This window comes from Ranitomeya variabilis, chromosome 3 (genome assembly GCF_051348905.1).
Source record: "Ranitomeya variabilis isolate aRanVar5 chromosome 3, aRanVar5.hap1, whole genome shotgun sequence".
Classification (NCBI taxonomy): Eukaryota; Metazoa; Chordata; class Amphibia; order Anura; family Dendrobatidae; genus Ranitomeya; species Ranitomeya variabilis.
Genome location: NC_135234.1, coordinates 637,595,632 through 637,609,239, shown reverse-complemented (window position 1 = coordinate 637,609,239; position 13,608 = coordinate 637,595,632). Strand labels below are relative to the sequence as shown.

The following is a 13,608-nucleotide window of genomic DNA, read 5'->3' as shown; positions in this document are numbered from 1 at the left end:
GCTTTATTACATAATCCAAAAACATATATAAAAACTCAGTGAGAATGGCAGGAAATGGTGATGACACAACAGTCAGAAGCAGCAGTACCATACAATCAAAATATCTGCACCATGTAGCATAAAGGAGGCGCTGTACATACAGTGCACACCATAAAGTACATGAGGGTCAGGCTCGGGACCTTAAACAACGTTTCCAGGATCGGGGATACAGCAGGAGGTCCATTAACAAAGGTTATTCTCATGCTAGGGGCACCTCCCGCTGGCAACTCCTTGCTAAAACTCACCCCAAAAATTGTAGTGATCCGCCACTTAGGTGTATCATGACATACAATAATCAATGGGATAATATAAGACAGAGTATGGACAAACATTGGTCCGTGTTGCTAACTGACAGAACATTGAAACAGTTCCTACCAGATAGACCCCTTTTGACAGCAAGGAGAGGCCGCAATCTTAAAGACCTACTTGTCAGAAGCCACTATGTAGCAAAAACACCAAATGTATTTGGGGTAGGCCCGCAGAGATGGGGATGCTACCCATGTGGCTCTTGTCTGGCTTGTAAAAACATCGTACGAGCCACCAGCTTCACATCGGCGGATGGAGGTAGGGACTACCGGATCACATGCTATGTTTCATGCAGTACCAGTTATGTGGTATATTATGCCGTGTGCACATGTAACCTAATTTATATTGGTCTCACCTCACGTGAATTACGCATTAGGGTTAGGGAACATGTTAGGGACATCAGAGCAGCTAGGGATGTGACTGATATTTCAGTCCTAAAGACTATCCCGCGGCACTTTAAATTATACCACAACTGTGACCCACAAGCACTTAGTGTTCGCGGTATCGATAGGGTCCACTTGGGCATCAGGGGCGGTGACCCCAAGAAAATATTGGCCCAGATGGAATGTCGCTGGATTGTGTCCCTTGGGACTATGGCACCCTATGGGCTAAATGAGAAGCTCTCCTTCCTTCCCTTTCTGTGATACATCTATTTCCCTTTATGCTTGTCAAATTTGGTCCACTTAAATATATCGCTTTGTTCCTTTTCTGTCTCTCTTGTTTTTAATGTTGTTGCTGTTTATATTTATTCTTATTTTTATTTTAATTCACTATTATTTTTAATTTTTTATGTTTAGTTGAGATGTTATGGACTTTTGTCGATGTAATCATTCTACTGAGGGGACTTACTGCCCAGTTGACCTGTCTTAGTTTGGCACCGCTCAATGGGAACAAGCACCTGAATACTCTGACAGTGACCAGGATACAGACCGACAAAGTATCAAATGGAGAAATGTTTTGCGCTTTGTAATTGTGTGAAATTATTCATGTATGCATTGTACAAACATCCCCTAGATATTGGTCTGTATTCTATGTGATGTCTATATACATTATGGGTGCTGCTCTCACCGCGTCCGTGTACTGCATACTTACAGTTTATCTGCCCATACCTTAGCTAGTAAGCAAGATGGCGGCCGCGGTGCGCGCATGCGCAGTGGATCCGGATTAAGCGCACGCCCCTGATGGTGTCCAGCCGGTCTGGGAGTGAGTCACTGACATCAGGGGAGTGTTTTTTCTCCCTGACTCTCTCCTATACTGGGACTGCCGGATGTGACGTGGTTGCAGTTTGTGATCCGCCTCTCATGCGCTCCAGAGAGCGGTGCTAATTATCATCAGCTGGCTTGGGCATGTTAAAAGGAGCCCCCTCAGAGTAGCAACTCACACAAGCCTCTCGAGGAAGCTAGATTAGCGAAACGTGCGTCGGGGCTACGGACCCAGCGGATACCATACCCACATAGGTAAGCACTATGGTTAGCATTTCCTATATGCACTTTTGCACTTTACTATTATAGTTTACATACTGGTTTAACTGTGATCTAGCCTGTAATCAGGCATCGCTATGTCTCCTGACTTAGTGGGAGACTGTTAGTACAAATATGCCATACAGGTCTTTGTACTTTATGGTGTGCACTGTATGTACAGCGCCTCCTTTATGCTACATGGTGCAGATATTTTGATTGTATGGTACTGCTGCTTCCGACTGTTGTGTCATCACCATTTCCTGCCATTCTCATTGAGTTTTTAGATATGTTTTTGGATTATGTAATAAAGCTTATATTTGTTTCACTAGTTGCGATATTTTGATTAGTTATTATTTGGGGGCGTCATACTCCATTTCTCTATAGGTCTCATTGATTATGGGAGTTGTCCTATTTTTCAATGTTAAATTTGGCATCCGCACCCTGGCAGGGTATTAGTAGATGTTACAAATAATGTCGGTCTTTGTTCAATTTTATATTTATATACACTGTAGATTTTGGACAGAAAAATTCTATTTAAAGGGCATTTCGGGACCAAGGCACTGAAGTCAGAAGATACTCTTACTATGGCTGCAAACAGTGGTTAATATATGAACAGCTCCATATCATTTATCGCCACACATCACATAAAATAATTGATTGCTTTCTCACAGTGTCCTAAAATACCCATGTAGAAGTGCAAGTATAGATAGGTACCTAGAACATATTGTATTCATGCGACTTAAAAGTATTGGGTGACTTCAGATAATATGGGTGCCATGGTGTATCATTTTGGGAGCCCCTTTTGAAGAACAGAAACGAAACTACATACATAACAAAACCAAATAAGAATTGTAACTATTGATAAGTGCAAGTCGATTGAAATAATAGAAGGGGCATATTTCCTTCATAGGATAGACTGAAAATAGAAATGATCTGTAGTTTACTGGTCTGTATATCACAAACTCATGACACAAACCAATTAATAAAACATGATAAATAGGAACTTTACTCAAATCTGATGTTAGCCCAATCCCTGAGAAGCATCAACACTGTGATTCCTTGTGATTCCATACCCACTGGACTGCCATAGGATGAAAATCCAGTCTAAACACTAACAATTTTTGGGCAGAATTTCTAGTTTATTCTTATATTTTCAAATTTTAAGACTAACTTGTTGGTTGCTGATCCAGACCTTTGCCACTGTTCTTTAAACAGGATTCCTGATACATATGCTATGTATGGCATATGACCGAGGAAAGGACAAAGACGTTACATGATTAGCCAAAAGTGGAAACTTACAGGGAATTCTTTATTTAACTTATGCTTTGCATTTTGTATTGCACAGAGCAGTAGACACAGGCAACCTCCAGAGAATATTCTTCTGGAGTTTCCCTTTAAGGGAACAGTTGCAAAAGATTTAAGGTAGGAGGGAACTTCCAGTGATTTTAGGGAGGGTTGTGTGTGAGTGAGTAGAACGCAAAGCACAAAGCAATCTATGCAATGTACTTCCGAGAAGACCAATTTGAGAAAATATTTATAATGCAATAGGAAGTTGTCAAGTGCAAAACAGATCTTTTTTGGCCCTAGTTCGCAAACAACAACTTGCAAGAAATACTAAAAAAAATAAAAAAAATCTTAGAAGTGAATATATCCCCTTCATACACCCTTGAAATGAGCATTTTTGCACAATGATTAGCTTTCACTGTAAGCTGCCTAAACGATAGCAGGTCTATTTCATCCTGTGCAATATGACACATCATGATTTGAGCTGCTACTTGATGTTTTTTCATGATAGTTACATAGGAATGGGCCCAAAACTGAGGTGCCATATTGATCACATGTAAAGAAAATGGCAGTCATCGCAAGAGCTTAACTAAATGCAGAAATAACACATAAAAGTGTCAAATATCTAGTGTTTTAACTAGGTTTGGATAAAGGGATTGGCAGCTTATATACTGAACCATCCCCATACCAGATTTTGGTCTGCTTGTACCCTTGAGAGAAAGAAAAGACTTGAATAAGAGTAGTTATAGAGGACAGAGAGCCAAAGTCTTAAGAGCATCCACAACGATCTACGACCATTCCAGGGATCTTGCCATAAATAATTTGTTGTTTGTCATTAAAATATAGCATATTAATGGGTGACATTTTGGTAGGGGTACAGCAAGGACCGGCGGACCCCCGTGGATTTGCTTGTTGGACAAGATGAGTGTGGGGGTACTTTTGCATGAACATGTATTCACACTGGCCAGAACAGTAGTTGGCTTTGTAACGTTTGGGAGCAATAATCCAGTCCCAGCCAAAGGCCTCAAAGTCCACAGTAAGCGGATAGCGGCAGCAACGTGACTCAGTAGAGTGCTCATCACAGTCAAGACCCAAGTTTCGCCTTGATCGCTTGTTGTTCTCCATAACACGCAATTCCATAAAAGGGTGCTGTATGGGAAAACAAATATGCTTAAAAACAAAGCAATGTGGAAAGTAGGGAAGAATGAAAGTAACATTAACTATTATTAACACATTCAAATACTTCCTTAAGCTACTTTAAATGTGCATATTCCAGATGCAAGTTCCAGCCCAACAATGGGTCTAAGGACCCAAACTAACAGCTTTCTGGGAATCTATGAAGCTGTCAGTTCAGATCCTTAGACCCATAGTCAGGCCACAGCTTGCATCCATAACTTTAATTCACATTATTTGAAATTAAAGAAGTATGGAAGCCATGCACCAGCTTAGCGTATTTGCAATATTTCGGGATGAGAAAGATGTTAACATGCTCAAATAAATTTCTAGGTTGTATCTTAGGTCAATGAGAATTTAGAGGCATAGTGTTAATCCGTTAAATGCCTTTAAATGTTCGATAGTCTAATGGGAAGAACATCTACGGGGAGAAAATTAAATTATATTCTTGCCTAGTGTTGCTTGCATCTCATAATTGTGGTGGCTCTGGGGCAGTGAAAAATCAGCACTCACTAGACATGAGTACGCTGTAGTCAGTCCCTCTGCTCCTTGACCGACATCCCGCTCAGCACACATGATGCAGAGCAAAGTGTTAGTAAAGGAGCATTATCTGTGAATATGGCATTCCAATTAGACTGCCACAAGTTTAAAACGGTATTTACCTGCAAATTATCACTATGGCTGCACGTAAATACCAAGGACACATTGCAATTAGGGAATATATCAAAACTGGTGCAAAGAAAGATTACAGTAGTTGGTAACTGCAATCAATAAGATTCCACCTTATTTCTCAGAGGTTTTATTTTTGGAAAATGAAAGTGGTATCTCACCACAGGGAAGACAATCATCTCTGCTACCTTGATGCTAGTGTACCACTAGGCCACTGATATATACAGGGCCTAGTATGTTGTTTTTTAGATATATCAGTTTTTTTATGTACTATTGATTACCCTTTGATACTTATAAAGCTATATTTTTTATACAGTACTGTGAAAAAGTTTTAGGAAGATATGGAAAAAATGCTGCAAAGTAAGATTAGAATACTATAAAAATAAAAGTGTTAATAATTTATATTTATCAAATAACAAAATTCAAAGTGAATGAATGAGAAATCTAAATCAAATCAATATTTGATGTGACCAATTCTTCTAGCCACACTTTGTTAGGTGTCGAGTTCCCGCCGTTGCACAGGAGGAATCTCGAACCATATCTGCTGCGGTCTCCCATTCTCCTCCAGCCGCAGTGGAACCTGCTCAGTGGAGACGTCGGTCCCAGCGTCTGGCTCAGCCTGATACTGTGTGAATAGTTACTGTTGCCTTTCCTGGCTCTGCCCTTGTAGCCAGCACTGGTCAGCGGCGAGCAGGCGTCTCTGGGACTAAGTCCTGCTTTTCACACACTGAGCATGCCCACGGGAGGACCTCTCATTGGAGGTCGGGGGTCACATGCTCAGGCCCTGTTGCAGCTCCTATTGGTCCACCAGGAAGGTCCTGTAGAGTTGCAACTATAAAAGGTTCGCATGGCCGCACGGCCATGCGCTAGTATCAAATGTGTTTGGCTTATGCCAGTGGATACTATACCACTCTATACATATGTGGTGTGAGGCTGTAGCTTTGGGACTGTACACTCAGGCAGGCAGCTAGCGTCAGTGGGGAAATTTGCCTTGGCTTAGCATCTGGTTTCTTCATGAGTGCGGTTAGCACAGAAGAGTTCCAGAGTAAGCACAACCCTTAGTTAGGGTAATAGTTTTGTGTACAGTGCGACTCTGTGAGTCCACAGAGATCGCTTCCAGTTCACACGGGGTGAAGCTTAACCCACTTGTGAGCTCAGAGGTTATTTGCCGTTACTTTGCAGTAGATATCTCTGCACGGTGCACACCGGGCTGCGAACGCACCTTGTAGCTACCTATCTATACTCGGTGCGTTCCGCTAGCCCTAATACACTTGTACATAGTTTTTGAAGGAACTCAGTAGGAAGATTATTTCAAACATCTTGAAGAACTAAACACAAATCTTCAATGGATGTACATTTCTGCAAATCCTTTTGTATTTTTTTGTAATCTTTTTGTAATCCCAAACAGACTTGCAATGCCAGTTAATTTATTTCACTGCTTCAATACAAAAAGTGAAACTCATATATTATAGAGAGTCATTACAAACAGAGTGATCTATTTCTAGTGTTTATTTCTGTTAATGTTGATGATTATGGCTTACAGACAAAAAAAAAAAAAAAAAAATCATTATCTCAGTAAATTAGAATAATTAACAAAAAACACAACACCTGCAAAGGCTTGCTAAGTGTTTAACCCCTTCATGACCCAGCCTATTTTGGCCTTAATGACCTTGCCATTTTTTACAATTCTGACCAGTGTCCCTTTATGATGTAATAACTCGGGAACGCTTCAACGGATCCTAGCGATTCTGAGATTGTTTTTTCGTGATATATTGGGCTTCATGATAGTGGTAAATTTAGGTCGATAATTTCTGCGTTTATTTGTGAAAAAAATGGAAATTTGGCGAAAATTTAGAAAATTTTGCAATTTTCACATTTTGAATTTTTATTCTGTTAAACCAGAGAGTTATGTGACACAAAATAGTTAATAAATAACATTTCCCACATGTCTACTTTACATCAGCACAATTTTGGAAACAACATTTTTTTTTGCTAGGAAGTTATAAGGATTAAAATTTGACCAGTGATTTCTCATTTTTACAACAAAATTTACAAAACCATTTTTTTTAGGGACCACCTCACATTTGAAGTCAATTTGAGGGTTCTATATGGCTGAAAATACCCAAAAGTGACACCATTCTAAAAACTGCACCCCTCAAGGTGCTCAAAACCACATTCAAGAAGTTTATTAACCCTTCAGGTGTTTCACAGCAGCAGAAGCAACATGGAAGGAAAAAATGAACATTTAACTTTTTAGTCACAAAAATAATCTTTTAGCAACAATTTTTTTATTTTCCCAAGGGTAAAAGGAGAAACTGGACCACGAAAGTTGTTGTCCAATTTGTTCTGAGTACGCTGATACCTCATATGTGGGGGTAAACCACTGTTTGGGCGCACGGCAGAACTCGGAAGGGAAGGAGCGCCATTTGACTTTTTGAATGAAAAATTGGCTCCAATCTTTAGCGGACACCATGTCGTGTTTGGAGAGCCCCCGTGTGCCTAAACATTGGAGCTCCCCCACAAGTGACCCCATTTTGGAAACTAGACGCCCCAAGGAACTTATCTAGATGCATAGTGAGCACTTTAAACCCCCAGGTGCTTCACAAATTGATCCGTAAAAATGAAAAAGTACTTTTTTTTCACAAAAAATTATTTTAGCCTCAATTTTTTAATTTTCACATGGGCAACAGGATAAAATGGATCCTAAAATTTGTTGGGCAATTTCTCCTGAGTACACTGATACCTCACATGTGGGGGTAAACCACTGTTTGGGCACAAGGTAAGGCTCGGAAGGGAAGGAGCGCCATTTGACTTTTTGAATGAAAAATTATCTCCATCGTTAGCGGACACCATGTCGCGTTTGGAGAGCCCCTGTGTGCCTAAACATTGGAGCTTCCCCACAGGTGACCCCATTTTGGAAAGGAGACCCCCCAAGGATCTTATCTAGATGCATAGTGAGCACTTTGAACCCTCAGGTGCTTCACAAATTGATCCGTAAAAATGAAAAAGTACTTTTTTTTCACAAAAAAATTCTTTTAGCCTCAATTTTTTAATTTTCACATGGGCGACAGGATAAAATGGATCCTAAAATTTGTTGGGCAATTTCTCCTGAGTACGCCGATACCTCATATGTGGGGGTAAACCACTGTTTGGGCGCATGGCAAGGCTCGGAAGGGAAGGCGCGCCATTTGACTTTTTGAATGGAAAATTAGCTCCAATCGTTAGCGGACACCATGTCGCGTTTGGAGAGCCCCTGTGTGCCTAAACATTGGAGCTCCCCCACAAGTGACCCCATTTTGGAAACTAGACCCCCCAAGGAACTTATCTAGATGCATAGTGAGCACTTTAAACCAACAAGTGCTTCACAGAAGTTTATAACGCAGAGCCGTGAAAATAAAAAATAATTTTTCTTTCCTCAAAAATGATTTTTAGCCCAGAATTTTTTATTTTCCCAAGGGTAACAGGAGAAATTGGACCCCAAATGTTGTTGTCCAGTTTGTCCTGAGTACGATGATACCCCATATGTGGGGGTAAACCACTGTTTGGGTGCACGGCAGGGCTTGGAAGGGAAGGCACGCCATTTGGCTTTTTGAATGGAAAATTAGCTCCAATCATTAGCGGACACCATGTCGCGTTTGGAGAGCCCCTGTGTGCCTAAACATTGGAGCTTCCCCATAAGTGCCCCCATTTTGGAAACTAGACCTCCCAAGGAACTAATCTAGATGTGTGGTGAGCACTTTGAACCCCCAAGTGCTTCACAGAAGTTTATAACGCAGAGCCATGAAAATTAAAAAAAAATTTTCTTTTCTCAAAAAATTTTTTTTAGCCCTGAATTTTTTATTTTCCAAAGGGTAACAGGGGAAATTTGACCCCAAGAGTTGTTGTCCAGTTTCTCCTGAGTATGCTGATACCCCATATGTGGGGGTAAACCACTGTTTGGGCACACGTCGGGGTTCGGAAGGGAAGTAGTGACGTTTTGAAATGCAGACTTTGATGGAATGCTCTGCGGGCATCACGTTGCGTTTGCAGAGCCCCTGATGTGCCTAAACAGTAGAAACCCCCCACAAGTGACCCCATTTTGGAAACTAGACCCCCAAAGGAACTTATCTAGATGTAAGGTGAGCACTTTGAACCCCTAAGTGCTTCACAGAAGTTTATAACGCAGAGCCGTGAAAATAATAAATACGTTTTCTTTCCTCAAAAAAAATTTTTTTAGTCCTGATTTTTTTATTTTCCCAAGGGTAACAGGAGAAATTTGACCCCAAGAGTTGTTGTCCAGTTTCTCCTGAGTACGCTGATACCCCATATGTGGGGGTAAACCACTGTTTGGGCACACGTCGGGGTTCGGAAGGGAAGTAGTGATGTTTTGAAATGCAGACTTTGATGGAATGCTCTGCGGGCATCACGTTGCATTTGCAGAGCCCCTGATGTGCCTAAACAGTAGAAACCCCCCACAAGTGACCCCATTTTGGAAACTAGACCCACGAAAGGAACTTATCTAGATGTGTGGTGAGCACTTTGAACCCCTAAGTGCTTCACAGAAGTTTATAACGCAGAGCCGTGAAAATAATAAATACGTTTTCTTTCCTCAAAAAAAATTTTTTTAGTCCTGATTTTTTTATTTTCCCAAGGGTAACAGGAGAAATTTGACCCCAAGAGTTGTTGTCCAGTTTCTCCTGAGTATGCTGATACCCCATATGTGGGGGTAAACCACTGTTTGGGCACACGTTGGGGTTCGGAAGGGAAGTAGTGACGTTTTGAAATGCAGACTTTGATGGAATGCTCTGCGGGCGTCACGTTGCATTTGCAGAGCCCCTGATGTGCCTAAACAGTAGAAACCCCCCACAAGTGACCCCATTTTGGAAACTAGACCCCCAAAGGAACTTATCTAGATGTGTGGTGAGCACTTTGAACCCCCAAGTGCTTCACAGAAGTTTATAACGCAGAGCCGTGAAAATAAAAAATCATTTTTCTTTCCTCAAAAATAATTTTTTAGCCCGCAATTTTTTATTTTCCCAAGGGTTACAGGAGAAATTGGACCCCAAAAGTTGTTGATCAGTTTCTCCTGAGTACGCTGGTACCCCATATGTGGGGGTAAACCACTGTTTGGGCACACGTCGGGGCTCGGAAGGGAGAGAGCACCATTTTACTTTTTCAACGCAAGATTGGCTGGAATCAATGGTGGCGCCGTGTCGCGTTTGGAGACCCCCTGATGTGCCTAAAAAGTGGAAACCCCTCAATTCTAACTCCAACACTAACCCCAACACACCCCTAACTCTAATCCCAACCCTAACCACAACCCTAACCCCAACACACCCCTAACCCTAGTCTTACCCCTAATTCCAACCCTAACCCTAAGGCTATGTGCTCACGTTGCGGATTTGTGTGGATTTTTCCGCAGTTTTTGAAAAATCTGCAGGTAAAACGCACTGCGCTTTACCTGCTGATTTACCGCGGATTTCCAGTGTTTTTTGTGTGGATTTCACCTGCGGATTCCTATTATGGAGCAGGTGTAAAACGTTGCGGAATTGCACAAAGAATTGACATGCTGTGGAAAATACAACGCAGCGTTTCCGCGCTGTATTTTCCGCACCATGGGCACAGCGGATTTGGTTTTCCATAGGTTTACGTGGTACTGTAAACGTGATGGAAAACTGATACGAATCCGCAGCGACCAATCCGCTGCGGATCCGCAGCCAAATCCGCACCGTGTGCACATAGCCTAATTCTAACCCTAATTCCAACCCTAACCCTAATTCTAACCCTAATTCTAACCCTAATTCTAACCCTAGCCCTAAGTGCAACCCTAGCCCTAAGTGCAACCCTAGCCCTAAGTGCATCCCTAGCCCTAAGTGCATCCCTAGCCCTAAGTGCATCCCTAGCCCTAAGTGCATCCCTAGCCCTAAGTGCAACCCTAGCCCTAAGTGCAACCCTAAGTGCAACCCTAGCCCTAAGTGCAACCCTAAGTGCAACCCTAAGTGCAACCCTAGCCCTAAGTGCAACCCTAAGTGCAACCCTAAGAGCAACCCTAAGTGCAACCCTAAGTGCAACCCTAGCCCTAAGTGCAACCCTAAGTGCAACCCTAGCCCTAAGTGCAACCCTAAGTGCAACCCTAAGTGCAACCCTAGCCCTAAGTGCAACCCTAAGTGCAACCCTAAGTGCAACCCTAGCCCTAAGTGCAACCCTAAGTGCAACCCTAAGAGCAACCCTAAGTGCAACCCTAAGTGCAACCCTAGCCCTAAGTGCAACCCTAAGTGCAACCCTAGCCCTAAGTGCAACCCTAAGTGCAACCCTAAGTGCAACCCTAGCCCTAAGTGCAACCCTAAGTGCAACCCTAAGTGCAACCCTAAGTGCAACCCTAGCCCTAAGTGCAACCCTAAGTGCAACCCTAAGTGCAACCCTAAGTGCAACCCTAGCCCTAAGTGCAACCCTAAGTGCAACCCTAAGTGCAACCCTAGCCCTAAGTGCAACCCTAAGTGCAACCCTAAGTGCAACCCTAAGTGCAACCCTAGCCCTAAGTGCAACCCTAAGTGCAACCCTAAGTGCAACCCTAGCCCTAAGTGCAACCCTAAGTGCAACCCTAAGTGCAACCCTAGCCCTAAGTGCAACCCTAAGTGCAACCCTAAGTGCAACCCTAAGTGCAACCCTAGCCCTAAGTGCAACCCTAAGTGCAACCCTAAGTGCAACCCTAAGTGCAACCCTAAGTGCAACCCCAACCCTAAGTGCAACCCTAAGTGCAACCCTAAGTGAAACCCTAGCCCTAAGTGCAACCCTAAGTGCAACCCTAAGTGCAACCCTAAGTGCAACCCTAGCCCTAAGTGCAACCCTAAGTGCAACCCTAGCCCTAAGTGCAACCCTAAGTGCAACCCTAAGTGCAACCTTAAGTGCAACCCTACCCCTAACCCTACCCCTAACCCTACCCCTAACCCTAATGGAAAAACAATAAAAATAATTATATTTTCTATATTTTATTATGGGGGTGATAAAGGGAGGGGATTTATTTACTATTTTTTTTATTTTGATCGCTGTGATAGAACTTATCACAGCGACCAAAATGTGCAGGAACGAATCTGCCGGCTGGCAGATTCGGCGGGCGCACTGCGCATGCGCCCGCCATTTTCCAAGATGGCGGCGCCCATGAAGAAGACGGCCGGACACCGGGAGGGACATCGGAGCTAGGTAAGTATGGGGGGTGGGATTGGAACACGGGGGGGATCGGAGGACCTGGGGAGCGGACAGGAGGACCGGGGGAGCCGACAGGAGGGAGGAGGGGAGCGGAACGGAGATCGGGGCAAAAAGGACGACTGGGGAGGTGATCGGTGGGGTGGGGTGGGGGTAGATCGGGGTCTCCAGCCATGGCAGATGCTATTGCAGCATCGGCCATGGCTGGATTGTAATATTTCACCATTTTCATAGGTGAAATATTACAAATCGCTCTGATTGGCAGTTTCACTTTCAACAGCCAATCAGAGCGATCGTAGCCACGGGGGGGTGAAGCCACCCCCCCTGGGCTGAAGTACCACTCCCCCTGTCTCTGCAGATCGGGTAAAATGGGAGTTAACCCCTTCACCCGATCTGCAGGGACGCGATCATTCTGTGACACAGCATATGCGTCACAGGTCGGATTGGCACCGACTTTCATGACGCACACGCTGTGTCACAGGTCGGGAAGGGGTTAAAAAGGTCCCTTAGTCTATTTCAGTAGGCTCCACAATCATGGGGAAGACTGCTGACTCGACAGATGTCCAGAAGGCAGTCATTGACACACTCCACAAGGAGGGTAAGCCACAAAAGGCCATTGCTAAAGAAGCTGGCTGTTCACAGAGTGCTGCATCCAGGCATATTAATGGAAAGTTGAGTGGAAGGAAAAAGTGTGGTAGAAAAAGGTGCACAAGCAACCGGGATAACCGCCGCCTTGAAAGGATTGTTAAAAAAAGGCCATTCAAAAAATTGGGGGAGATTCACAAGGAGTGGACTGCTGCTAGAGTCATTGCTTCAAGAGGCACAACACACATGTATCCAGGACATGGGCTACAGGTGTCACATTTCTTGTCTCAAGCCACTCATGACCACTAGACAACACCAGTAGAGTCTTACCTGGGCCAAAGAGAAAAAGAACTGAACTATTGCCCAGTGGTCGAAGGTGTTGTCTTCAGATGAAAGAAAATTTTGCATTACATTTGGAAATCAAGGTCCCAGAGTCTGGAGGAAGAGTGCAGAGGCACACAGCCCAAGCTGCTTGAGGTCTAGTGTAAACTTTCCACAATCAGTGATGGCTTGGGGAGCCATGTAATTTGCTGGTGTAGGTCCACTGTGTTTTATCAAGACCAAAGTGAGTGCAGCCGTCTACCAGCAAATTTTAGAGCACTTCATGCTTTCCTCTGCCAACAAGCTTTTTGGAGATGGAAATGTCACTCTCCAGCAGGACTTGACACCTGCGAAAAGTACCAATACCTAGTTTAAAAACAACAGTATCACTGTGCTTGATTGGCCAGCTAACTCACCTGACCTCAACCCCATAGAGAATCTATGGGGTATTGTCAAGAGGAAGATGAGACACCAGACCCAACAATGCAGACGAACTGAAGGCTGTTATCAAAGCAACCTAGGCTTCCATAACACATCCATGCCACACCACATTGATGCAGTAGTTGATGCAAAAGGAGCCCTGACCAAG

The 13,608-nt window shown here is 43.4% G+C and overlaps 1 protein-coding gene across 1 annotated transcript in view; it reads right to left on the bottom strand.

The window, feature by feature from the left end:
• Positions 1–92: 92 nt before the first annotated feature.
• The window catches only part of GDF11 (growth differentiation factor 11), a 577,262-nt gene continuing 563,746 nt past the window's right edge, over positions 93–13,608 (bottom strand). Inside the window, exon 3 of the mRNA XM_077297585.1 lies at positions 93–4,238. Within this exon, the coding sequence (XP_077153700.1) occupies positions 3,858–4,238 (381 nt within the window). The 3' untranslated portion in view covers positions 93–3,857. The remainder of the gene's footprint in view (positions 4,239–13,608) is intronic.